This window comes from Scyliorhinus torazame, chromosome 19 (assembly GCF_047496885.1).
Source record: "Scyliorhinus torazame isolate Kashiwa2021f chromosome 19, sScyTor2.1, whole genome shotgun sequence".
Classification (NCBI taxonomy): Eukaryota; Metazoa; Chordata; class Chondrichthyes; order Carcharhiniformes; family Scyliorhinidae; genus Scyliorhinus; species Scyliorhinus torazame.
Window position 1 is genome coordinate 98,800,531 of NC_092725.1, and position 27,008 is coordinate 98,827,538.

The 27,008-nt window shown below is 47.9% G+C and overlaps 2 protein-coding genes across 3 annotated transcripts in view; one reads left to right on the forward strand and one right to left on the reverse strand.

Moving 5' to 3' along the window:
* Window positions 1-924, reverse strand: part of cry1b (cryptochrome circadian regulator 1b) — a 125,569-nt gene extending 124,645 nt beyond the window's left edge. The window contains exon 1 of the mRNA XM_072484894.1: window positions 750-924. The gene's annotated coding sequence lies outside the window, so the exon portion shown is untranslated. The remainder of the gene's footprint in view (window positions 1-749) is intronic.
* Window positions 925-1,305: 381 nt separating this feature from the next.
* btbd11b (BTB (POZ) domain containing 11b) overlaps window positions 1,306-27,008 on the forward strand; it is a 195,553-nt gene continuing 169,850 nt past the window's right edge. For both annotated transcript variants that reach the window (XM_072484897.1, XM_072484898.1), the window contains exon 1: window positions 1,306-2,163. In XM_072484897.1, the coding sequence (XP_072340998.1) occupies window positions 1,362-2,163 (802 nt within the window). In that variant the 5' untranslated portion in view covers window positions 1,306-1,361. The remainder of the gene's footprint in view (window positions 2,164-27,008) is intronic.

Sequence of the window (27,008 nt, forward strand, 5' to 3'; positions counted from 1 at the left end):
TGCCTTCAAACAACCACGCAACCTCAAACAAACCATTGTTTGCAGCAAACTACCCAGTCTTCAGAACAGTGACCACGACACCACACAACCCTGCCATGGCAATCTCTGCAAGACGTGCCAGATCATCGACATGGATACCACCATTACACGTGAGAACACCACCCACCAGGTACGCGGTACATACTCGTGCGACTCGGCCAACGTTGTCTACCTCATACGCTGCAGGAAAGGATGTTCCGAAGCGTGGTACATTGGCGAGACTATGCAGACGCTGCGACAACGAATGAACGGACATCGCGCGACAATCACCAGGCAGGAATGTTCCCTTCCAGTCGGGGAACACTTCAGCAGTCAAGGGCATTCAGCCTCTGATCTCCGGGTAAGCGTTCTCCAAGGCGGACTTCAGGACGCGCAACAACGCAGAATCGCCGAACAGAAACTTATAGCCAAGTTCCGCACACATGAGTGCGGCCTCAACCGGGACCTGGGATTCATGTCACATTACATTCATCTCCCACCATCTGGCCTGCGAAATCCTACCGACTGTCCTGGCTTGACACAATTCACACCTCTTTAACCTTTGGTTACCCCATCTCTGGATCTGTAAAGAATTAATCACCGGCTAATGCTCGCATTCCAAGCATTATCTGGCATCTTTGAATTTGTCTATATATATGTTTCTGGAACATACCTCTTCATTCACCTGAGGAAGGAGCAGCGCTCCGAAAGCTAGTGACATTGAAACAAACCTGTTGGACTTTAACCTGGTGTTGTAAGACTTCGTACTGTGCTCACCCCAGTCCAACGCCGGCATCTCCACATCGTGGAAAGTCAGTCCCTGGTATTGTGAAATACCCGAGTGCTTCAGGAGGGGGAAGTGCCGTGAGAACTGTTTGGAATGAAGTTAGGGAGTTGAACCTTTCCTTTTGGGCGGATCAGGAACAACCCTTTAACAACCCCAGCTGATAGGAGGCGGTCTCCATACTGGACCACACCCTCATTCATTGGCCAGCGGGCTACCAATCAGGAGAGAGGTGGGTGGATTTACATGGTGGGCGGGGCATGGGAGGAGAAGGCCTCTCCGACTGCCAATCAGAAGGCCGGAGGGGGACTATTCTACATAGTGGGCGGGACGGAGGGTGTGGTCAGTGCAACCATCCAATCGGAAGCAAAGAGTGGGGAGGTGATCTGCAGAGGGGGCGGGATGGAGGGTGTGGTCAGTGCAGCTAACCAATCGGAAGCAAAGAGTGGGGTTGATCTGCATAGTGGGCGGGGCCCGGGCTATCAGCTGGAACCGGCTGCTGAGTGAGTTGTGGGAACGGTAACACTGGTGTCTGGCCGCTGCAATATGTGGCGGAGCCATGGGCGAGCGGGCTAAACCCTGGGGCTGGACGCTGGAGGACGTGAGCCGGGACTCGGGTTACGGGGGGACCGCCGACTCGATCCGCTCCTCCAGCCTGTCTCTGTACTGCTCCCCGGCAGCCCATGGAGCGGAGTCCCGGGCGGGGAGAGCCAGCAGCTGCGGCTCGGTGAACGGGGCTCTGGCCGAGGAGGCGGACATGCTGGAGTGCCGGCTGCCCGAGCCGGAGGAGCTGCCCTGGACTCTGCAGCAGCTGCATGCGGTGCTGGGCACGGTGCAGCCTCCGGCGGCCGAATGTCGGCGAGAGACTCTGCGCCGCCTCTCGTGGCTGATCAGCCGGCCGCTGCTCCGGGTGTCCCGGGAGGCGCAGAGGCTGAGCCTGCGGTACGGCCGGTGCGGACGGCCGGAGGTGCAGAGCGCCTTGCGGATGGTGCTGTCCTGGCCGCTGGCCCGGGGCACCGTCTCGGCAGGATTGGCCGCCCTCTCCCTTTACAACATGAGCAGCGGTCGCGGCTTCGGCCAGGGCAAGTCGGCCAGGTGTGGCCTCATCCTGTCGGTCGGCAGCTTCTTCAGGTGGATGGTGGAGAGTGGGTTGGCCCCGAGGATCCACCCGCACGCTGCCATCTACTTGGCAGCCAGCATGGAGAGTTTACTGAAGGAGCTGCTCATTCGCATCCTCCAGAACAGCAACGGGACCCCCAAACTCACGGTGGAAGCGATTGAGCAAGTTGTCAGCAACGACTCCGAGTTCTGGGGTATCACACAGCCCTACCTGCACCTCCTGTGTGGTAAGAATGCCCACGGTAAGTGTAACTTCACCCTCACTGTATGAAATGTGCAACTTTCATTTCTTGCTATGTGGCTCAGTGTAGCTGAGTTGAAGGCGAGAGCCTGAACATTCAGTCTCTGGCACCTTCACTGTCCACACCTGGCACCTCTCATATTCACCAGTTGGGATTCGATGCCAATCTGACAGCCTCTGTCCTTGATTTCCCCACTGCCAATGTTTATTAAACTCCACGTCCAAAGCTCTACTGCCCATGTCCTTACTGGCACCAAGTCCCGCTCACCCAGCTCTCCCTGTGCTCGCTCACCTACGTTGGTCCCCTAGCCAGCAACACTCGATTTTTAAAATTCTCATCCTTGAATTCAAATCCTTCTATGGCCTCAAGCCCCATAACCCTCTTGAGATATCTGCGTTCCTCCAAATCAGGCCTCTTGAACATCCCAGATTTTTATCACCTCATCACTGGCGGCTGTGCATTCAATTGCCTAGGGTTAAAGTTCTGGAATTCCCTCCCTAAACTTCTCTGCCTCCCTTTTGTATTCTTTAGGATGCTGTTTAAAACCTATGCCTTTGACTAAACATTTAGCCATCTGCCGCACTTCGTATGATTGGGTGTCTAATTTTCTTTATAATGTTTCTGGAATGTTTTAATCTGCTAAAACCGCTAACTTGATAGAAGTTGTTGATCAGATTGGGACTCATCGGGCTGGATTTTAACTCTGCAAATGTTTTGAAAGAGTCAGAATCTCGCCCCATGTCCCAGAAACATTGGGTTATTCTGTGAATTACTGTCCCTACACTCAATTAACACAGGATGTGGACGAGGGTATATCTGTACTATGATGGTGTGACTTTCTGTGGGGGTAGTTTGGTCAGTGGTTATCTCAATAATGAAAGCTTTTTTTTGTTAATGGAAAATGGCTGTCGTTGGCAAACCCGGTATTTATTTCCCAGTCCTAGCTGACCCCTGAGAAATTGGTGGTGAGCTACCAGAATGAATGGCTGTGAGGGAGGGAGTTCCAGGATTTTGACCCAGCGACAGCGTAGAAGCGATCTAGCTTTCACAGTGACACAGTGGTTAGCACTGCTGCCTCTCAGCTCCAGGGACCAGGGTTCAATTCTGCATCTGGTGACTGTGTGGAGTTTGCACTTTCACCCTGTGTTTGCATGGGTTTCCTCCCACAGTCCAAAGATGTGCAGGTCAGGTGGATTGGCCATGATAAATTGTCCCTCTGTGCCCAATAGATTAGTGGGGTTACTGGGATACGGGGAATAGGATGGAGGCGCAGGCTTAAGTAGGGTGCTCTTTCAGTCGATGGGCCGAATGATGACCTCCTGCACTGTACATTTGATGATCTGCCCGGGGTTTCACGTCATGGGCGGCCAGAGAACAGCACAGTGATAAGCTGGAATATGACTTGGAGCGGAACCTGCAAGTGGTGGCATTTCCATGTATCTGCTGCACTTGCATCTGTTGCCCTTGTCTTTCTGGCCGGTAGAGGTCACCGATTTAGAAGGTACTTTTGAAGGAACCTTGGTGAGTTGCGAGTGTAGTTTGACAATGACTAGCAGGGGAACAGTGAAACAAGGTGAAAAACACAGTAACTAATGCTTCCTCACTGGGCAAATGGATTGTGTGGTTAGGTTAATTTATCAAAGTAAATCTGGACACTGATTTGTACATGGGATTACACTGGAGGAATTGGGGAAACAAAGCTTATTCTAAATATGAAGGAAGTCTTGTATCAATCTGTGTACGATAATGTCACTCCTGGATCCTGTGGTCTCAAGGTTCCCATTGTAAATTCTGCTTGCATTCCTGGTAGGAAAGTTACATATTTAAGATATCAAGTTACATGATGAAGTTAGGTATTTATTTCAAATGTTACTTTCCATCTATGAAACACAGCTGTAAAGATAATTCCAATTCTTTGAGAATTGTGATATTAGAGACTGATATAGGAGCTGTTGGCAGCGGGTGGTAGTGCCTATATGCATCAGGTCTGGACTGGCCCAGGATCTGGGCAGGTGACGAGCTAAATGGATTCTTGAAGACCTGCTTAAATATTATTGCTACTTCATGCATAGAAATGGTTTGGCTGTTAATTATTTAACTGGGGAGCCTTAGTTTCTCAACAACAAAATGTTACTAAAGTTAATTATTAAAGCTGTCTGGTCATTGTCAGTGGGAGGTTTGATGCGTCGCTGTCCTCCTTGCAATAGCTGTCGTCCCTCCAGAGAATAGAAGGTATTCCTGCAAGTTCACATTCGCTGTATTTTAAATATGCCACACTACATAATTATCAATCGTTAACACCATCGAGAGCATGCAATGGTGTCTTTCTCTCTCTCTGTCTGTCTCATTGTCAACACCTACATAGGAGGAAAAATAGGCCATTCAGCCCATCAGGCCTGTTCTGATTAGCTCATGGCTGGTCATCTACCTCAACCACTTTCTTGAGCTTTCCCTCATATCCCTTGATGTCATTAGTATCCAGAAATCTATTGATTTGTCTTGAACATGCTAAATGATTGAGCATCAACTACCCTCTAAGGTAGAGACATCCAAAGATTCACCACCCTCTGAGTGAAGAAATTCCTCCTCACCTCGGTTCTAAATGGACTGTCCCCTGGTTCTAGATGTCCCCCTCAGCCAGGGGAAACATCCTTCCTGCATCTACAATGTCATGTCCTATCAGAATTTTTAACTTTTGATGTGACCTCTCATTTTTGGCAATCTGGAGAATACCGGCCCAGTGTCCTCAACCTCTCCTCGTAGGACACTTGCACCATCCAAGCATTTTCCCCAAGGCTTTTTAAGGATTCCAAGGATGGGTACAAATGATAACTAAAGTCAGACCTCATTCCCAACACCTCATAATGCTTAGAAATCAGTAATACCTGTTGATTGTATGTTTCTGAGGTAATTTCTGTTACCAGTGCCATCCTGACTCTTAACATAGAACATAGAACATAGAAAATACAGCACAGAACAGGCCCTTCGGCCCACGATGTTGTGCCGAACCTTTGTCCTAGATTAATCATAGATTATCATTGAATTTACAGTGCAGAAGGAGGCCATTCGGCCCTTTGAGTCTGCACCTGCTCTTGGAAAGAGCACCCTACCCAAACTCAACACCTCCACCCAACACCAAGGGCAATTTGGACATTAAGGGCAATTTATCATTGGCCAATTCACCTAACCCGCACATCTTTGGACTGTGGGAGGAAACCAGAGCACCCGGAGGAAACCCACGCAGACACGGGGAGGACGTGCAGACTCCGCACAGACAATGACCCAAGCCGGAATCGAACCTGGGACCATGGATCTGTGAAGCAATTGTGCTATCCACAATGCTACCGTGCTGCCCTTAAGAACAAATAAATCTACACTATATCATTTTCCCGTAATCCATGTACCTATCCAACAGCTGCTTGAAGGTCCCTAATGTTTCCGACTCAACTACTTCCACAGGCAGTGCATTCCATGCCCCCACTACTCTCTGGGTAAAGAACCTACCTCTGATATCCCTCCTATATCTTCCACCTTTCACCTTAAATTTATGTCCCCTTGTAATGGTGTGTTCCACCTGGGGAAAAAGTCTCTGACTGTCTACTCTATCTATTCCCCTGATCATCTTATAAACCTCTATCAAGTCGCCCCTCATCCTTCTCCGCTCTAATGAGAAAAGGCCTAGCACCCTCAACCTTTCCTCGTAAGACCTACTCTCCATTCCAGGCAACATCCTGGTAAATCTTCTTTGCACCTTTTCCAGAGCTTCCACATCCTTCCTAAAATGAGGCGACCAGAACTGTACACAGTACTCCAAATGTGGCCTTACCAAAGTTTTGTACAGCTGCATCATCACCTCACGGCTCTTAAATTCAATCCCTCTGTTAATGAACGCGAGCACACCATAGGCCTTCTTCACAGCTCTATCCACTTGAATGGCAACTTTCAAAGATGTATGAACATAGACCCCAAGGTCTCTCTGCTCCTCCACAATGCCAAGAACTCTACCGTTAACCCTGTATTCCGCATTCATATTTGTCCTTCCAAAATGGACAACCTCACACTTTTCAGGGTTAAACTCCATCTGCCACTTCTCAGCCCAGCTCTGCATCCTATCTATGTCTCTTTGCAGCCGACAACAGCCCTCCTTACTATCCACAACTCCACCAATCTTCGTATCGTCTGCAAATTTACTGACCCACCCTTCAACTCCCTCATCCAAGTCATTAATGAAAATCACAAACAGCAGAGGACCCAGAACTGATCCCTGCGGTACACCACTGGTAACTGGGATCCAGGCTGAATATTTGCCATCCACCACCACTCTCTGACTTCTATCGGTTAGCCAGTTCGTTATCCAACTGGCCAAATTTCCCACTATCCCATGCCTCCTTACTTTGTGCAGAAGCCTACCATGGGGAACTTTATCAAATGCCTTACTAAAATCCATGTACACTACATCCACTGCTTTACCTTCATCCACATGCTTGGTCACCTCCTCAAAGAATTCAATAAGATTTGTAAGGCAAGACCTACCCCTCACAAATCCGTGCTGACTATCCCTAATCAAGCAGTGTCTTTCCAGATGCTCAGAAATCCTATCCTTCAGTACCCTTTCCATTACTTTGCCTACCACCGAAGTAAGACTAACTGGCCTGTAATTCCCAGGATTATCCCTAGTTCCTTTTTTGAACAGGGGCACGACATTCGCCACTCTCCAATCCCCTGGTACCACCCCTGTTGACAGTGAGGACGAAAAGATAATTGCCAACGGCTCTGCAATTTCATCTCTTGCTTCCCATAGAATCCTTGGATATATCCCGTCAGGCCCGGGGCTCTTGTCTATCCTCAAGTTTTTCAAAATGCCCAACACATCTTCCTTCCTAACAAGTATTTCCTCGAGCTTACCAATCTGTTTCACACTGTCCTCTCCAACAATATCGCCCCTCTCATTTGTAAATACAGAAGAAAAGTACTCATTCAAGACCTCTCCTATCTCTTCAGACTCAATACACAATCTCCCGCTACTGTCCTTGATCGGACCTACCCTCGCTCTAGTCATTCTCATATTTCTCACATATGTGTAAAAGGCCTTGGGGTTTTCCTTGATCCTACCCGCCAAAGATTGTTCATGCCCTCTCTTAGCTCTCCTAATCCCTTTCTTCAGTTCCCTCCTGGCTATCTTGTATCCCTCCAATGCCCTGTCTGAACCTTGTTTCCTCAGCCTTACATAAGTCTCCTTTTTCCTCTTAACAAGACATTCAACCTCTCTTGTCAACCATGGTTCCCTCACTCGACCATCTCTTCCCTGCCTGACAGGGACATACATATCAAGGACACGTAGCACCTGTTCCTTGAACAAGTTCCACATTTCACTTGTGTCCTTCCCTGCCAGCCTATGTTCCCAACTTATGCACTTCAATTCTTGTCTGACAACATCGTATTTACCCTTCCCCCAATTGTAAACCTTGCCCTGTTGCACGTACCTATCCCTCTCCATTACTAAAGTGAAAGTCACAGAATTGTGGTCACTATCTCCAAAATGCTCCCCCACTAACAAATCTATCACTTGCCCTGGTTCATTACCCAGTACTAAATCTAATATTGCCCCTCCTCTGGTTGGACAATCTACATACTGTGTTAGAAAAGCTTCCTGGACACACTGCACAAACACCACCCCATCCAAACTATTTGATCTAAAGAGTTTCCACTCAATATTTGGGAAGTTAAAGTCGCCCATGGCTACTACCCTATGACTTCTGCACCTTTCCAAAATCTGTTTCCCAATCTGTTCCTCCACATCTCTGCTACTATTGGGGGGCCTATAGAAAACTCCTAACAAGGTGACTGCTCCTTTCCTATTTCTGACTTCAACCCATACTACCTCAATAGGGTGATACTCCTCGAACTGCCTTTCTGCAGCTGTTATACTATCTCTAATTAATAATGCTACCCCCCCACCTCTTTTACCACCCTCCCTAATCTTATTGAAACATCTATACCCAGGGACCTCCAACAACCATTTCTGCCCCTCTTCTATCCAAGTTTCCGTGATGGCCACCACATCGTAGTCCCAAGTACCGATCCATGCCTTAAGTTCACCCACCTTATTCCTGATGCTTCTTGCGTTGAAGTATACACACTTCAACCCATCTCCGTGCCTGCAAATACTCTCCTTTGTCAGTGTTCCCTTCCCCACTGCCTCATTACACGCTTTGGCGTCCTGAATATCGGCTACCTTAGTTGCTGGACTACAAATCCGGTTCCCATTCCCCTGCCAAATTAGTTTAAACCCTCCCGAAGAGTACTAGCAAACCTCCCTCCCAGGATATTGGTGCCCCTCTGGTTCAGATGCAACCCGTCCTGCTTGTACAGGTCCCACCTTCCCCAGAATGCGCTCCAATTATCCAAATACCTGAAGCCCTCCCTCCTACACCATTCCTGCAGCCACGTGTTCAACTGCACTCTCTCCCTATTCCTAGCCTCGCTATCACGTGGCACCGGCAACAAACCAGAGATGACAACTCTGTCTGTCCTGGCTTTCAACTTCCAGCCTAACTCCCTAAACTTGTTTATTACCTCCACACCCCTTTTCCTACCTATGTCGTTGGTACCAATGTGCACCACGACTTCTGGCTGCTCCCCCTCCCCCTTAAGGATCCTGAAGACACGATCCGAGACATCCCTGGCCCTGGCACCCGGGAGGCAACATACCTTCCGGGAGTCTCGCTCGCGACCACAGAATCTCCTATCTATTCCCCTAACCATTGAATCTCTTACAACTATTGCTTTTTTATTCTCCCCCCTTCCCTTCTGAGCCCCAGAGCCAGACTCAGTGCCAGAGACCTGGCCGCTAGGGCCTTCCCCCGGTAGGTCATCCCCCCCAACAGCATCCAAAACGGTATACTTGTTTTGAAGGGGAACGGCCACGAGGGCTCCCTGCACTGTCTGCCTGTTTGTTTTTTTCCCCCTGACTGTAACCCAGCTATTCTTGTCCTGTACCTTGGGTGTGGTTACCTCCCTGTAACTCTTCTCAATCACCCCCTCTGCCTCCCGGATGATCCGAAGTTCATCCAGCTTCAGCTCCAGTTCCTTAACACGGTCTTTGAGGAGCTGAAGTTGGGTGCACTTCCCGCAGGTATAGTCAGTGGGGACACCGGTGGTATCCCTCACCACCCACATCCTACAGGAGGAGCATGTAACTGGCCTAGCCTCCATCCCCTCTTACCTTACAGAATATAGCTGCTGTGTGGACTAACTAGATCTCCGCCCTCCAACTCTGCTACACTTCTTGTAAACTCCTGGCTCTCTTCGCACTCTTTGCGGAAACGTCGGAAACAAAATGAAAGGAGCACCTTACTCCCTCCTCACCTAACTCCCTCGGTCACCAAACTCTCACTATAGCACTCAAAAAGCACCAAATTCAGCACTCCCTCGGTCACCAAACTCTCACTATAGCACTCAAAAAGCACCAAATTCAGCACTCCCTCGGTCACCAAACTCTCACTATAGCACTCAAAAAGCACCAAATTCAGCACTCAGTGCAAACAAAGTCTGCACTGTAGGGGATCACTTTTATACTGTGAATCTAGCCTCTGAAAAACTGGCCTAATCCAATTAACTAATTAACAAGCTCCAGCTGCAAGTGCCTAGAAGTAGAAGCCTGTTTAAAGCTGATTGAAAATTCACCTTCTAAATCAAACAGCAACTTTTAAGTTAATTAACTAAATAAAAGAAAGACTAAACTTTAGATAAAAATGAAGCCTTATACTCCCTCGGTCACCAAACTCTCACTATAGCACTCAAAAAGCACCAAATTCAGCACTCAGTGCAAACTCTTGGTTATGAGTGGGAGTAGTTGGAGAGTTGTTGATGGGTGGGAAAAGGGAAAGAGTTATTGAGAGGGGGAAGGGGAGAGTTGGCAAGTGGTGGGAGTTGAGGGGGAGGTGGAAGGTTTGTTGAGCGGGGTTGAGGGGTGGTGGGAGGGAAGGGGAGAGGAAAGAGTTGTTAAGTGGGTGGGTGGGGGTATTAGTTATTGAGCCAGTTTTGTGGGTGGGGGGGGGGGGGGGTCCACTTTTTTCCAGGCTGTATTATGCAGCAATTAGGCCTTGAAGAACTGTTGATTAAGCTACCCTGACAGACATGAGAAACGCAAACATTTAAAGCAGCCTTACAGCTGTCAATGTTTGTTCCGGGCTGCGCAGGCACCATTGCTGCCTTTGAGCTCTTGACCCCCCAAATCTTGTCCTCTAAGCCCACTGGGGGTTTGGGGGGGGGGGGAGGGGGGGGTGTTACAGCCCAGAGTTTGGGAACCTCTGCTAAAGGTAGTCTGGTTCAATGTTTAACATCTCTTTTGTAAATGGCACCTTTGTTAATGGAACATAGTTAAAAACCTCTCGAGGTTCTCTGTAAGTCATCCTGTCATGAAACTCACTGTTTCTTCACTGTCGCTGGGTCAAAATCCTTGAACTCCTCTCTAACAGCACTGTGGGTGGTTCAAGAAGGCAGCTCACTCCTGCCTCCTCCCAGGGCAGTCAGAGGTGAGTAACACATGCAGGCCTTGCCAGTGATGCTCGCATTTTATGAATGGATTTAAAAAACACACGCAAGCCTGTTCCTGGATTAATGTGGCCATGTCCTGGAGCAAGTCGTGAACCTATGGCCTCTGACTAAGCTCAGTGTTACCAGCTGAGCCAAGCTGACACCTAATCAATATTTCCAAGCAGGAATCACCTGTAACAAGCTTGAAAGTGTCAGTGTTATTAAATATTACCAGGCCCTTCCTACTTTTAAGGCTATTATGAAACTTGAGATCTGCGGTCTAACACAACTAATAATTATATACCGGCCTGGGGCTATTTTCCGTGATGTGGAGATGCCAGCGTTGGACTGGGGTGAGCACAGTAAGAAGTCTTACAACACCAGGTTAAAGTCCAACAGGTTTGTTTCAAATGCTCACCTGAGGAAGGAGCAGTGCTCCGAAAGCTAGTGTTTGAAACAAACCTGTTGGACTTTAACCTGGTGTTGTAAGGCTTCTTACTATTTTCCATGGGTAAGGGAAAAACCTATCGCTGTTGTCCTTCCTTTACTTCAAGCAACTGCTGTTTGTGGCAGTGTGGTGAGATATCTTTAAAACAATCTAATTACAGTCAGATTAGTGAACTTTAATGTTCGGCACTGCCAGGACAAATGTTCGGCACTGCCAGTACAAAGCTAACAGTTTGAGCAACGTAAAGCTGAAAGACTGTGTTCTTAACTGGCCACTACACAGATTTAACATTCAGCAGTTTGCCCATTCATTTGGGTTCCAAAACAAATAATTATTTTTAATTATTATGACTGTTTGTTATCAGATTGGTGTCACTGGGTTCTGTTGTCCACCACACAGCTGTGTAAGGCATCTTGTTGACAGCTCCTGAACTCTTCAAACCCAGAATTACAGTCACTGTTCAGACCTCATTGCCTCTTCTGTTTTTTCATTAAAACCACTTGAGGGAGGAGTCCTAAGTGTATAAGGTTCTCTGTGTCTTCCTGGGCTTGCGAGTTAGATAGTGAGCCGGGTATTCTACATGAGCTGGGGTGGCCCTTGGATAAATGATTGAGACACTTTGGTCGATTTGAGTTGGTGTAAAAACAACACTTTTAAGCACATTTGTAAAGGTCCATTTATTCTGAGTTAACAGGCGTTGATTGTAAATACACCTCTGCAAAACTTAGGGAGTTGAGCAGTTTGTGCCCTTTATTTATTTGAATTTTGAGCGAATGTAGCAGCATTGACAGGTGAGGATAAATCCAGACTTTCTGAAGCCGTGCTTTCAGGAGACATTCCCTCCTGCCCCTGCCCCCCTCCCCCTGTAATTTCTGCAGCAGAGTTAGGAGTTAGACATGTTGGACTAATGGTGAAATTGGTCTGTGTTGGTGGGCATTCAGAGAGAAGGATTTGCGATACCTGATTGAGATAGTGCTGCAATTGGTCCCGAGGGGAAATCGGCCAGGACTCCTCATTACTGTGCACAGTGACCTCTGGGTTAGAGAGTGAGAGGAAATCAGCTAGGATTCCTGATCACTGTCCAGTGACCTCTGGGTTAGAGAGAGAGGGGAATTCAGTCAGGATTCCTGATCACTGTCCAGTGACCTCTGGTTAGAGAGAAAGGGGAAATCAGCCAGGATTCTTGATCACTGTCCAGCGATCTCTGGGTTAGAGAGAGAGGGGAAATCAGCCAGGATTCCTGCTCCTGATGACTGCCCAGTGATCTCTGGGTTAGAGAGAGAGAGGGGAAATCAGCCAGGATTCCTGCTCCTGATCACTGTCCAATGATCTCTGGGTTAGAGAGAGAGAGGAAATCAGCCAGGATTCCTGATCACTATCCAGTGATCTCTGGGTTAGAGAGAGAGGGGAAATCAGCCAGGATTCCTGATCACTGTCCAGTGATCTCTGGGTTAGAGAGAGAGGGGAAATCAGCCAGGATTCCTGATCACTGTCCAGTGATCTCTGGGTTAGAGAGAGAGGGGAAATCAGCCAGGATTCCTGATCGCTGTCCAGTGATCTCTGGGTTAGAGAGAGAGGGGAAATCAGCCAGGATTCCTGATCGCTGTCCAGTGATCTCTGGGTTAGAGAGAGAGGGGAAATCAGCCAGGATTCCTTCTCCTGATTACTGTCCAGTGATCTCTGGGCTAGAGAGAGAGGTGGAAATCAGCCAGGATTCCTGCTCCTGATTACTATCCAGTGATCTCTGGGTTAGAGAGAGAGGTGGAAATCAGCCAGGATTCCTGCTCCTCATCACTATCCAGTGACTTGTGCTGGAAATGCCAGTCTGGAGCTGGGGCAAGGTGGAAAGTTTTAGGTGGTCATTGTTAATGTCTTGTTAATTAAATTAAAGTTTGTTAATACATTAAGATTAGGATGAACAGGTGATGGGTATTAATGGTCTTTCAGTTTCAGCACATAAGCGTGTCAGTGGATACCCTATTTTTAAGTCCTTCCGTGATCGGCTGGGGGTGACACCTAATCACCTCAATTTATTCAGTTTCCTTTCGCAGTTATGTTTTAGTTACAGTGCCCCACCTTGGGCTATAACTACCCCCCCCCCCCCCCCCACTCTGTTATGTGTATGATTTAATGATTTATTTCTAATCAAAAGAGTATAAGTAGGGGATAACTGGGATACTGGGACGAGAGCGGTGAGATTGGACAAATCAATAAACTCCCTCGGTAAAGAAATGCACCGTGTCTTGGTTTTGGCTTCACTAGTTCAGAGAGAAGCTGGAAGGTGCTGCTAGCATGGGTATAAATAGATACACTGGGTGAAAACATACCACTGTACATTTATGGCCTTTCTGGACATCCAAGTTCTACTGTTGGATGTTTGAATGTGTTTTTGCTGCTCAAAATATACCAGAATTCACATATACAGAAACTTCCACGAAGACAAATCTCATGCAAGTAGCCAATATTTGAAATAAAAACAGGAACTGTGGGAAATACCTAGCGGGTCAGGTAGCATCTGTGAAGAGAGGAACACAGTTAACATTTCGAGTCGATGATGACTCCTCATTGGAACTGAGGAAAGATAGAACTGTAATAAATGTTATTGTTTAGTTAGAGTTGTTTTTAAAAATTCACTTGCCGTATTATGTGTTCAATCCAGCCCTGTTTACATAGATCATCTTGTAAGCACTGTAATGATTGTTACAGTGTCCTTGGTTAAGTACAATGCAGAACACTGATTACAAGTGGCAAATACCTGCTCAGGTTAAACGGGGCCAGTGTGATCTCCCAAAAGGGGTTTAATCACCCAACATCTTTCCTCCCCCGGGTTTTTATGCATTGTTTTGGCATCTCCCAAGCGATGGCTTGGTTTTCGAGTAGATAGGAAGTGTCTGCACTGTAATGCTCAATGCATGGTGGGGTTTTTTTGGAACAAGTTGGATGGGCCAGAGAATCTTCTAAATTCTGTCATTTTTCACATGAATAGTGTGAGCTGTGGCTCGGATTGTAGCACCCTTGCTTCTTAAATCACGAGATTCCAGGTTCAAGTCCCACTCCAGGGCTTGGGCACAATTTGAGGCTGACCCTCTTACTGAGGGGGTGCTGCTTATTAGAGGTGCCATCTTTTAGATGAGACATTAAATTCCAAGCCAGGATGGATGTGACTTGGAATCTCTTGCCCCTGCCCCCCACCCCCCCCAGTCCTTCCAGGAGAATGTCCTTCGAGGGGACATGGGGGTGAGTGGGTGGGTGGAGGGAGGGGATGAGTGTATTAGGAGCTGCAATTTGCTGGATTCTCTGCAGTTTGGGGTTGTTGAATGCCCAGGTTTTCTGGTTAATATCTAATTTGACATAATTATGATTTTGACGCATTTAACTCTGTTACAAATGGACACTGGTTGGAGGTTCCACCAAGGGCCTTGTGTTTCTGCAAAGTAATCACATTTAATTACTTAGCACAATGTCAATTCAAAAAGAACATGTTGCATAGGCTTTAATTCAATTTGTCATTGGAAAAGTTAATAGTTGAATATAAATTTGAAGCTGATAATCCATACAATTGCTCTCTAAATTATCTTGTCTCTGTCAGTTCTTTAAGTTGTCAGACGCAAATGGGAAAGTAATTATGTCGGACCCAGGGACACAATCCGATCTTTATGCACCGTCGAAAAATCTGGATTATATTTTTGAAGATAACTCGAGCTTTTCATCATATTTGACTCACTTTAGGGATTATGTTTTCAGGAGGAGGTCTCCTCATTTCAGTTATGTTGCTGAAATTTGTGGTTAAAGTATCCAGCTGTAAATTATACAAGATTTAATATTTACTGATGATGCAGAAAGGTTAGGTTAATTCTGCTCTATCTCAGTTTTGTTTCTAATATATTTTGATGGTCTCGTGTTCATGGATTTGCAACAGCATCATACCTTTCTGTAACAAAAGGCTGTTGAAACAAAGACTCACTAATCAACAGGATAGGCAGGGTCTGCAGAGAGACACAGAGGACTTTATTCCAGTGTGAACCTCTTGTCGGACCAGAGGGCAAAATCTCAGAGTCACCCATAGGGGTCACCCATTCAAGACAGATGAGGAGGAATTTCTTCTCTTGAAGGTGATGAATCTGTGGAATTCTTTACTGCAGAGGGCTCGAGAAGCTGGGTGGTTAAGTATGTTCAAGGCGATCTGCTGACAGGCGCGGGGATTGGCGAATGGCGACGGTGGGGGTCGGTGACGATGGGCCTGAAGAAGTGCGGGACACGGGCTGGAGGCTGGCCTCAGAAGGGAAATGGTGGATCGGTGGAGGGGCGGGGGAGAACCAGGCTGATCACTTGGAATGTGAGGGCTAAATGGGCCAGTCAAGACAACTTGCGTGTTCGCGCATCTGAAAAGCGTAAAGGTGGACGTGGCAAAGACACAGGAGACGCACCTAAGGATGGTGGATCAGACTAGGCTGAGGAAGGGGTGGGTTGGGCAGGTATTCCATTTGGGGCTAGACTCTAAAACTAGGGGGGTAGCAATTCTGATAAGCGGGTGTCATTTGAAGTGGGAAGTATGGTGGCGGGGGGGGGGGGATAAGCGGGTGTCATTTGAAGTGGGAAGTATGGTGGCGGGGGGGGGGGGGGGGGGGGGTGCCACAGGAGGGGGGGGGGGTGCGGGGTGCAGATACGTCATGGTGAGCAGGAAGTTGGAGGGGATGCCGGTGGTACTGGTGAACATTTATGCACCAAACTGTGACGATATGGATTTCATGAGGCGGGTGTTGGGGACTCTCATCGGTTGATCATGGGGAGGGACTTTAATAAGGCTTGATAGGTCGAGTTTGAGGACAGGGAGGGTGCCAGCAGCTGTGAAGGAACTAAAGGGGTTTATGGAACGGATGGGAGGGGTGGACTCTTGGATGTTTGGACGGCCGAGATCAAAAGAGTTTTCTTTTTTCCCATGTACACAAAGTGTACTCCCGGATCGACTTTTTCGTTCTGCTTAGGGCTTTCCTGATGAGGGTGGTAGACACAGAGTATTCGGCGATCGTAGTGTCAGAGCACGCCCTATACTGGGTGGATTTACGGGTGAGCAAGGAGGGGAGCCAGTGCCGAACTGGAGGTTAGATGTTCGATTGTTAGCAGAGGAAGAGATGTGTGAGTGGGCAAGGGAGGCCATCCAGGATTATGTACAGATAAATGACACGGAAGGTTTCGGCAGCTACGGTATGGGAGGCGTTGAAGGCAGTAGTGAAGATGGAGTTTATTTTGATAAGGGTGCATAGGGAAAAGGTGGAACGGGTGGAGATGGACAGGTTGGGTAGGGAGATTCTTCAGGTAAACAGAAGATACTCAGGCCCCGGAGGCTGGGCTGTTGAAGGAGCGGCAGAAGCTAAGAAGCTACAGTTATCTATAGGGAAGGCGGTGGGGCAGTTGAGGGAGGCGAGAGGAGCGGTATATGAATATGGGAAGAAGGCTAGCAGGATGTTAGCTCACCAGCTAAGGAAACGGGAGGCAGTGAGGGAGATAGGGAGAGTGAAGGACAGAGGGGTAATATGATCTTGGACCCAGCGTGGGTGAATGGGGTGTTCAGGGAATTTTATAGTAAGCTGTACGAGTCGGGACCCCCAGCTGGGGTGGAGGAGATGAGGCGGTTTTTGGAAGGACAGGAGTTTCCGAGGGTGGACAGAGAGTTGGTGGAGGGCCTGGGAGCCCCGATCGGACTCTTTGAAGTAGTGGAGGCTATGCAGTCGGGCAGGGCCCCGGGGCCGGATGGCTACCCAGTGGAATTCTACAAGAAGTTTTCTGGTGTGCTGGGGCCGTTGCTGGTAAGGGCGTTTAATGAGGCAAGGGAGCAAAGTGTCCTTCCCCCAACAATGGCACAGGCTTCGATTCCTCTGATTTTGAAGCAGGAGAAGGCCCCAGAACAATGTGGGTCATAACAGGCCAAGCTTCCAGTTGAATGTAGATGCCAAATTGTTGGCCATGGTTTTGGCCTCGAGAATAGAGGATTGTGTGTCAGGGTGATAGGGGATTTGTCAAAGGGAGGCAGTTAACCTCCAACGTTAGAAGGCTCTTGAATGTTATCATGATGCCCTCCGAGGGTAGGGAGGTGGAGGTAGTGGTCGCTATGGACGCGGAGAAGGCCTTCAACCGGATGGAGTGGGATTTTCTGTGGGAGGTCTTGGGGCGGTTTAGATTTGGGCAGGGCTTTGTAGACTGGGTCTGGTTGCTGTACCAGGCACCGGTGGCGAGTGTGCAGCCGACCCAAGTGAGCTCAGATTATTTCAGACTGCACCGGGGGAAGTGTCAGGGATGTCCATCTTCCCCACTGCTGTTTGCCTTGGCTCTCGAACTGTGGGTGCTGAGAGTGTCAAAGGACTGGATGGGGTTAGTCCAGGGGGGTGGGGTGGAAGCACAGGGTCTCGTTATATGCGGATGACCTACTCCTGTATATTTCTGACCCATTGGGGGGGAATGGAAGAGATGCGAATCCTAGGGGAATTTGGCCGGTTTTCAGGGTATAAATTGAATATGGGCAAGGGTAAGGTCTTTGTGCTCCAGGCAAGGGGACAGGAGAGGAGGTTGGGAGAGATGCCGTTTAAAGTGGTGGGAGGGAGTTTCCGTTATTTGGGAATTCAGGTGGCACGGGGATGGGAGCAGTTACATAAATTAAATCTGGCCCGGTTGGTTGAGCAGATGAAGGAGGACTTGCGTAGGTGGGATATGCTCCTGCTGTCACTGGCAGGGAGGGTGCAGCCCGTAAAGATGATGGTTCTCCTGAGATTTTTGTTTCTATTCCAGTGTCTCCCTACTTCTATCCCAAAAGCTTTTTTTAAGAGGGTCAATGCGGTGATCTCTGGTTTCGTATGGGTGGGTAAAACCCCATGCGTAAAGAAGGTGCTGTTGGAACGGGGCCGAGGAAGTGGGGGGGGGGGGGGGGGGGCCGAGTCTGGCCCTACTGAAATTTAGAAACTTATTATTGGGCAGCAAATATAGTCATGATCAGGTAGTGGGGGAGGGGTTGGTGTGGGAGTGGGTGGAGGCGGCATGTAGGGGCACAAGTTTAGTGGCATTGGTAATGGCACCTCTGCCATTCTCGCCAGCTTGGTACTCCACAAGCCCGGTGGTAGTGGCAGCTCTGAAGGTATGGGGACAGTGGCGGAAGCATATGGGACTGGAGGGAGCGTTGATGTGGGCTCCAATATCTGGGAACCACCGGTTTCTGCCGGGGAGGCTAGATAGAGGGTTTCGGAGGTGGCAGAGTGCTGGGTTTGTGTGATTGGAGGACCTGTTTATTGATGGGAGCTTTCGTGGTTTGGAGGATTTGGAGGGGGAGTTTGAACTGCCGGGAGGGAATGGGTTTCGTTATCTGCAGGTTTCTACCTTTCCGCTTCTACCGCCCCAGGGGGTACAGGATAAGGTAGTTTCAAAATGGGGGTGGGGAGGGGAGGTCTTGGAAATTTATAAAGAGCTCATGGAGGGAGGGAACCCAGATAGAGGAGGTAAACGTAAGTGGGAAGATGAGTTGGGCTAGAAACTAGAGGCAGGTCTGTGGGAGGATGCTCTGTGTAGAGCATCCTCATCATGTGCCAGGCTCAGCCTGATACAATTTAAGGTGGTTCACTGGGCACACATGACTGTAGCTCGGATGAGCAGATTTTTTGAAGGTTGGAGGACAAGTATGGGCGAAGTGCGGGAGGGCCCGCAATCCATGTCCACGTGTTTTGGGCATGTCCGAAGCTTAGGGGATTTTGGCAGGGATTTGCTGATGTCATGTCCACTGTACTAAAATAAAAGGGTGGCGCCAAGTCCAGAGGTAGCAATTTTTGAAGTGTCGGAAGACCCGGGAGTCCAGGGGGCGAGAGAGGCTGATGTTTTGGCCTTTGCCTCACTGGTAGCCCAATGACGGTAGCCCAGTGATGGATCTTATTGGCGTGGAGGGACTCGGAGCCCCCGGAATCGGGGGTGTGTTAGTGACATGGCCGGATTTCTCCGACTTGAGAAGATCAAGTTCGCCCTAAGAGGATCAATGTTATGGTTCAGCTGGAGGTGGCAGCCGTTTCTCGACTTCTTCGGAGAAAATTAAACTGTTAGCAGATACAATAAGGGGAGGCGGGATAGTTTAGGCGGGATCAGTAAGTGGAGGAGCAGTTACTGAGTTATGTTTACAATTGAAATTGTTGTTATAAAATCATAAATGCCTTAATAAAATGTTTTTTTTTTTAAAAGTATGTTCAAGGCTAAGACAAAGATTTTTAATCAGTAAGGGAATCGAGGGTTATGGGGATAAGGCGGGAAAGTGGAACAAAGAACAAAACAGCACAGGAACAGGACCTTCGACCCTCCAAGCCTGTACCAGTCATGATACCACCCTTGGCCAAAGCCCGTAGCACTTTCTAGTACCGTATCCCTCTATACCCATCCTATCCTTGTATTTGTCGAGATACCTTTTGAAAGCCGTTAATGTATCTGCTTCCGCAATCACCCCTGGCAGCGCGCATTCGAGGCACTCGCCACCCTCTGTTTTAAAAGAAAAAACCTCCCTCGCACATCATCTCTACACTTTGCCCAATGGACCTTAAACCTATGCCCCCTAGTGTCTGACCCCTCCACTCTGGGAAAGAGTGCCTGCCCATCCACTCAATCCATGCCTCTCAATATTGTAGAGCTCTATCACATTGTCCCTCAACCTCTGTCATTCTAATGAAAACAGTCCAAGTCTATTCAACCTCTCCGCATAGCTAACACCCTCCAGACCAGGCAACATCCTGGTAAACCTCCATTGCACCCTCTCCAAAGCCTCCATGGAGTTGAGGATTAAATGATCAGTCATGATCTCATTGAATGGCGTAGCAGACTCGATGGGCCAAATGGACTGGTTCTCCTACATCTTTTGGCCTTATGGTCATCTCTCTCCTGTTTCTCACCCTCCAAATACCTTCCATGCAGCAGCGGATGATAACACACCAGCTTCTGCCCAACCTGGGTCCCAGGCCAGCTTCTGCCCTACCTGGCTCCCAGGTGCTTTACTCATGCATTTAACGTGACGTGGGGGACAGTGGCAGAGATGGCTCAGTCCCTTAATGGAAACCAAACAAGCTGGATTAATTAGACTCCAGTTGGAGAGTCAGGCCCTGGTGTCAAAATTCGGAGCCCCCAACCCCATTACGTTACCGGTTTAGATTGTGTCAAACCTGTTGGACTTCGTGTTGTAAGACTTCTTACTGTGTCATGTAACAACAGTTCTGTGAATGCAGCAAAAAACCCAAAGCCCCAGAGATCTGACTCTGAATCTTTCATACTGCAAATGTAAACAGTATGCCAGCAAGTGCAATAAAGACCTGTTGGTGAAATCGTTGCTGCACAAAATGAATTTTGGCATCTGTAAAATCATGTTACATTCTTTGTTTGTGGACAAATGTGAGTATTTTGCAGAGATCCTTGTGAATTGTAAGCTCCTGTACAGGAACTTTCCATCTGTAACTTGAGTTATCCAAGTCAGGCTGGTCATTATTGCTGAATTACGAAAACCTTGTCGGTGTCTTCACAGAATGAAAACCAAGTCTTGGAGTATCTTTGCTGTACAAATGATGCCTGCGTAACAGTGCCCAAAAAACACACACTCCGTTTGGGAGCGGTGATTGAGGGCCAACCATTCCATTCTAATGTTGGACTGGGACTTGATACATTCCATTTTCAAACAACACAGGAAATATTTTTCATTCCATTTTTGCAGTTGAGGTTTGAGAGTTCACACTGAGCTGGGAAGTTGTAATTTTCCTATGAAAACAGACATTCTGTGCAGTATATTCCTTTCTTTGGTTCAGGAAATGTACTCTGTTTACAACTGACCTGCGTTCAGTGTTTCTGCAGCTATTGTATCAATCGATTGAGATTTCCCAATTGGCTGAGTATTGAAGGGCTGCCAGTGCTCGTGGAGCTCGCCTTCCAACAAGAGTCCATGCTGGAGGATAGGAGGGAGGAAGACTAGAAGCCTGAGACTATTGATGTGCTGCTAAAGGTCAGCGCGCCATCAGTGTTTGGTCATTGCTAGATTAGAATCATAGAATCCCTCAGGGGCAATTTAGCACAGCCAATTCACCTAACCCGCACATCTTTGGACTGTGGGAGGAAATCAGAGCACCCGGAGGAAACCCACTCAGACACGGGGAGAAACTGACACCCAAGGTCGGAATCGAACCTGGGCCCATTGTGCTGAGGCAGCAGTGCAAACCACTGTGCCGTAGTGCTGCCCATGTAGTAAATGTTAGTAAATATTTAATGTGGTTACATGTGCTGACCATGTGTCTCCTGGCACAGACACTGTCAATGAAATATCTGCCTTCACATGGTACGGAAGATGTTTGAAATCAATTCCTGTTTTACAGATTGGTTTTGACTTTTGAAAGCCGTTAATGTATCTGCTTCCACAATCTGTAAAAACCCCCCCACTAAAGCACCACTGGAATTGTACAAAGGAATATTGCATTAATCACTGAATTTGAGCAGTAAACAGTGAACTCTCTGGCTTCCAACCTCCACCTCACAAAAAAAACACCTACAGCCCAATAAAATGGAACTTCCAGGGCTTTTCAGTGGGTATTTATTAGACGGCCATATTGGTTGAAGTCACATATAGGTCATTAAACACTTGTTTATTAATTGTAAAAAAAAAAGAAATTGGAAATGGAGAACTAAGACTATTTGATCTGGTGGGCCAACTGAAGGTAGGTAATGAAACCTCCAGGAATAACACAGTTGGACAGTTGGCATCCCTAATGCCATGTCATAGGTGTGTTGGGTACTGGTGATGTACTCTGCTGCTGTACAATGGCACATATAGGAGCAAAGGATGTAGGAAGAGAAGGCTATTCAGCCTGTTGAGTCTGCTCCGCCATTCAATAAGATTACAGCTGATCTAACTGTGGTCTCAGCTCCCCTTCCTGCCTGCCTCCCTATAATAAGAACTTAAGAACATAAGAACTAGGAGCAGGAGTAGGCCATCTGGCCCCTCAAGCCTGCTCCACCATTCACTGAGATCATGGCTAATCTTTTGTGGACTCAGCTCCACTTTCCGGCCCGAACACCATAACCCTTAATCCCTTTATTCTTCAAAAAACTATCTATCTTTATCTTAAAAACATTTAATGAAGGAGCCTCTACTGCTTCACTGGGCAAGGAATTCCATAGATTCACAACCCTTTGGGTGAAGAAGTTTCTCCTAAACTCAGTCCTAAATCTACTTCTCCTTATTTTGAGGCTATGCCCCCTAGTTCTGCTTTCACCCGCCAGTGGAAACAACTTGCCTGCATCTATCCTGTCTATTCCCTTCATAATCTTATGTTTCTATAAGATCCCCCCTCATCCTTCTAAATTCCAACGAGTACAGTCCCAGTCTACTTAACCTCTCCTCGTAATCCAACCCCTTCAGATCTGGGATTAACCTAGTGAATCTCCTCTGCACACCCTCCAGTGCCAGTACGTCCTTTCTCAAGTAAGGAGACCAAAACTGAACACAATACTCCAGGTGTGGCCTCACTAACACCTTATACAATTGCAGTACTGGACTCCCTTGTCTATTATAAATCTGTCCAACTCTGATTTGAATAAATTCAATGACCCAGCCTCCACTGTTTACTGGGAAGAGAATTCCACAGACTAACGACCCTCTGAGAGAAACAAATTCTCCTCAACTCCATCTTAATCGGTAGACCCCTTATTAAACTGTGACCCCTAGTTCTAGCACCACCCACAACTGGAAACATCTGCCTGGTATCCACCCTATCAAGTCTCATCGGGATCTTGTCATTCAATTCATGTTTCTATTTTTATTTAAAAATATTTAAATATTAAAATTATTTCAAAAATGTGAATAAATTTCCAATTGATCACCTCTTTCTGTGAAGCAATGTGTTTACCACGATTGTTGCCTTTATCAAAGTGGACCCTTTTCGATGAAGTTCTAAGGAAAGGTGTATTGGAGTATGTTTCTGTGGGGACAGATTGGCAGAGCCCAGCTGACCTTTGGGAAGCCCGAGAATAGTACAGAAGTGCTGAGTTACCAGCCAGTGAAAATACTCCCTTGTGTTCTGGGTGTAGTTCTTTCAGATACTGGCGGACATGTAGGGTATTATCAGAATTTTCTGTTCCTTCAATTCCTGTAATTAATTGTTTTACCTGCAGCACTCGGGGCATCGACCTTATAAAAGGAGCACTCGGGGCATGCTTAATCAGCCAAACACGCCACCTTTACCAGAAATCCTACTGAAATCTTTGTTTGTATCTCATTGAGCTTGCTGTAGATAACAATCTGGTGGTTATGGCCTTGCTTGGAGGATTGAGAGTATGAGAAACAGTAACAGGTGTAGGCCACACAACTCTATGAATCTTCTTCGCCATTCCATAAAAATCATTGATGAAACTCTACATCATGAATCTTCTTCGCCATTCCATAAAATCATTGGTGAAACTCTACATCAGTTCCACTTTCCTGATCTATCCTCATATCCCTCGATTCCCGCAAGAGCCCAAAAATCTACCAACCTCAGTCTTGAAAATGCTTTACGAGCATGTGCCTGGGGTAGAGAATACCAAAGATTCAAAATCCTTTGAACAAAGAACAATACAGCACAAGAACAGGCCCTTCGGCCCTCCAAGCCTGTGCTGATCACGTACCCTATCCAGACCAACTGCCTACATCCTTCTATACCTGTCTGTTCATGTGTCTATCCAGATGAGTCTTAAAGGTTGCTAATGTATCTGCCTCAACGACCTCACTTGGCAGTGCATTCCAGGCCACCACCACCATCTGTGTAAGAACCGAACCTATCTCCCCTCACCTTGAACTTGTGCCCTTTGTAATTGTCATTTCCACCCAGGGAAGAACCCTCCAACTGTTCGCCCTATCTACACCCCTCATAATTTATAAACTTATATCAAGTCGCCCCTCAGCCTCTGTCTCTCTAGGGAGAACCATCCTAGTTTATTCAATCTCTCCTCATAGCTGATACCCTCCATACCGGGCAACATTCTGGTAAATCTTTTCTGTACTCTCTCCAATGCCTCCATGACCTTCTGGTAGTGTGGTGACCAGAATTGGACACAGTATTCCAAATGTGGCCTAACCAACGTTCTATATAACTAATGTAGTTTGCGAGCTTTTATACTCTTCTGCTGAAGGCAAGCATGCCATATTCTTTCTTTTTTTAAAATATATTTTATTCAAGATTTTTTGGCCAAACAAAACAGTACATGGTTTTTCTTTTAAACAACAATAAAGCAATATAAATAACAGTGGCCAGTTTTAACAAGTAAATAAATAATATATAAACAGAAACAAAAACAAAACTAAATGGCAACTGCCTTGTCAAAAATAGTTACTCTCCAAAAATACAATCCAACAGTCCAATATACATTACCTATAACAATTGTCTATACATATACAATGACATCCCTAAGAGCCCGTCCGGATCTCCCCCCCCCTCCCCCCTGGGTTGCTGCTGTTGTCTTTCTTTCTTTTCATTCCCTCTATCGTTCTGTGAGGTAGTTGACGAACGGTTGCCACCGCCTGGTGAACCCTTGAGCCGAACCCCTTAATACGAACTTGATCTGTTCTAACTTTATAAACCCTGCCATGTCGTTTATCCAGGTCTCCACGCCCGGGGGTTTGGCTTCCTTCCACATAAGCAATATCCTGCGCCGGGCTACTAGGGACACAAAGGCCAAAACATCAGCCTCTCTCGCCTCCTGCACTCCCGGCTCTTCTGCAACCCCGAATATAGCCAACCCCCAGCTTGGCTCGACCTGGACCCCCACCATCTTCAAAAGCACGTTCGCCACCCCCACCCAGAACCCCTGTAATGCCGGACATGACCAGAACATGTGGGTGTGATTCGCTGGGCTTCTCGAGCATCTCCCACACCTATCCTCTACCCCGAAAAATTTACTGAGCCGTGCTCCAGTCATATGCGCCCTGTGTAGAACCTTGAATTGTATCAGGCTTAGCCTGGCACACTAGGACGACGGGTTTACCCTACGTAGGGCATCTGCCCACAGCCCCTCCTCAATCTCCTCCCCCAGCTCCTCTTCCCATTTCCCTTTCAGCTCATCTACCATGATCTCCCTCTCGTCCCTCATTTCCCTGTATATGTCCGACACCTTACCATCCCCCGCCCATGTCTCTGAGATCACTCTATCCTGCACCTCATGCGTCGGGAGCTGCGGGAATTCCCTCACCTGTTGCCTCGCAAAAGCCCTCAGTTGCATATACCGGAATGCATTCCCTTGGGGCAACCCATATTTTTCCGTCAGCGCTCCCAGACTCGCAAACGTCCCATCTACGAACAGATCTCTCAATTGTACTACCCCAGCTCTTTGCCATGCTCCAAATCCCCCATCCATTCTCCCCGGAACACACCTATGGTTATTTCTTATCGGGGACTGCACCGAGGCTCCCGTCCTTCCCCTATGCCGTCTCCACTGCCCCCAAATTTTTAATGTTGCCACCACCACCGGGCTTGTAGTGTATTTCTTCGGTGAAAACGTCAACGGTGCCGTCACCATGGCTTGTAGGCTAGTCCCCTTGCAGGACGCCCTCTCTCATCTCTTCCACGCCGCTCCCTCCCCTTCTCCCATCCACTTACACACCATTGAAATATTGGCGGCCCAGTAATAATCATTTAGGCTCGGTAGTGCCAACCCCCCCCTATCCCTACTACGCTGCAAGAACCCCCTCCTCACTCTCGGGGTCTTCCCGGCCCACACAAAACTCATAATGCTTTTCTCAATTCTCTTAAAAAAAGCCTTCGTGACCATCACCGGGAGGCACTGAAACACAAAGAGGAATCTCGGGAGAACCACCATTTTAACCGCCTGCACCCTACCCGCCAGTGACAGGGACACCATGTCCCATCTCTTGAAGTCCTCCTCCATCTGTTCCACCAATCGTGTTAAATTAAGCCGGTGCAAGGTTCCCCAATTCTTGGCTATCTGAATCCCCAAGTATCGGAAGTCTCTTGTTACCTTCCTCAGCGGTAAATCCTCTATTTCCCTGCTCTGCTCCCCCGGATGCACCACAAACAACTCACTTTTCCCCATGTTCAATTTATACCCCGAAAAATCCCCAAACTCCCCAAGTATCCGCATTATCTCTGGCATCCCCTCCACCGGGTCCGCCACATACAACAACAAATCATCCGCATACAGAGATACCCGGTGTTCTTCTCTTCCCCTAAACACTCCCCTCCACTTCCTGGAACCCCTCAGTGCCATGGCCAGGGGCTCAATCGCCAGTGCAAACAATAACGGAGACAGGGGACATCCCTGCCTCGTCCCTCTGTAAAGCCGGAAATAATCAGACCCCCGTCCATTCGTAACCACACTCTCCATCGGTGCCCTATACAGCAGCTGTACCCATCCGATATATCCATCTCCGAAGCCAAATCTCCTCAGCACCTCCCACAGATAATCCCACTCCACTCAATCAAATGCTTTCTCGGCATCCATCGCCACCACTATCTCCGCTTCCCCCTCTGGCGGGGGCGTCATCATTACCCCTAGCAACCTCCGTATGTTCGTGTTCAGCTGTCTCCCCTTCACAAACCCAGTCTGGTCCTCATGTACCACCCCCGGGACACAGTCCTCTATCCTCGTCGCCATTACCTTGGCCAGAATCTTAGCATCCACATTTAAAAGAGAAATGGGTCTATAGGACCTGCATTGCAGCGGGTCTTTTTCCTTCTTTAGGAGGAGCGATATCTTTGCCTCTGACATAGTCGGGGGCAACTGCCCCCTTTCCCTAGCCTCATTAAAGGTTCTCGTCAGAAGCGGGGCCAGCAAGTCCATTCAACGCCTCCCAGACCACTCCCATCTGAACCTC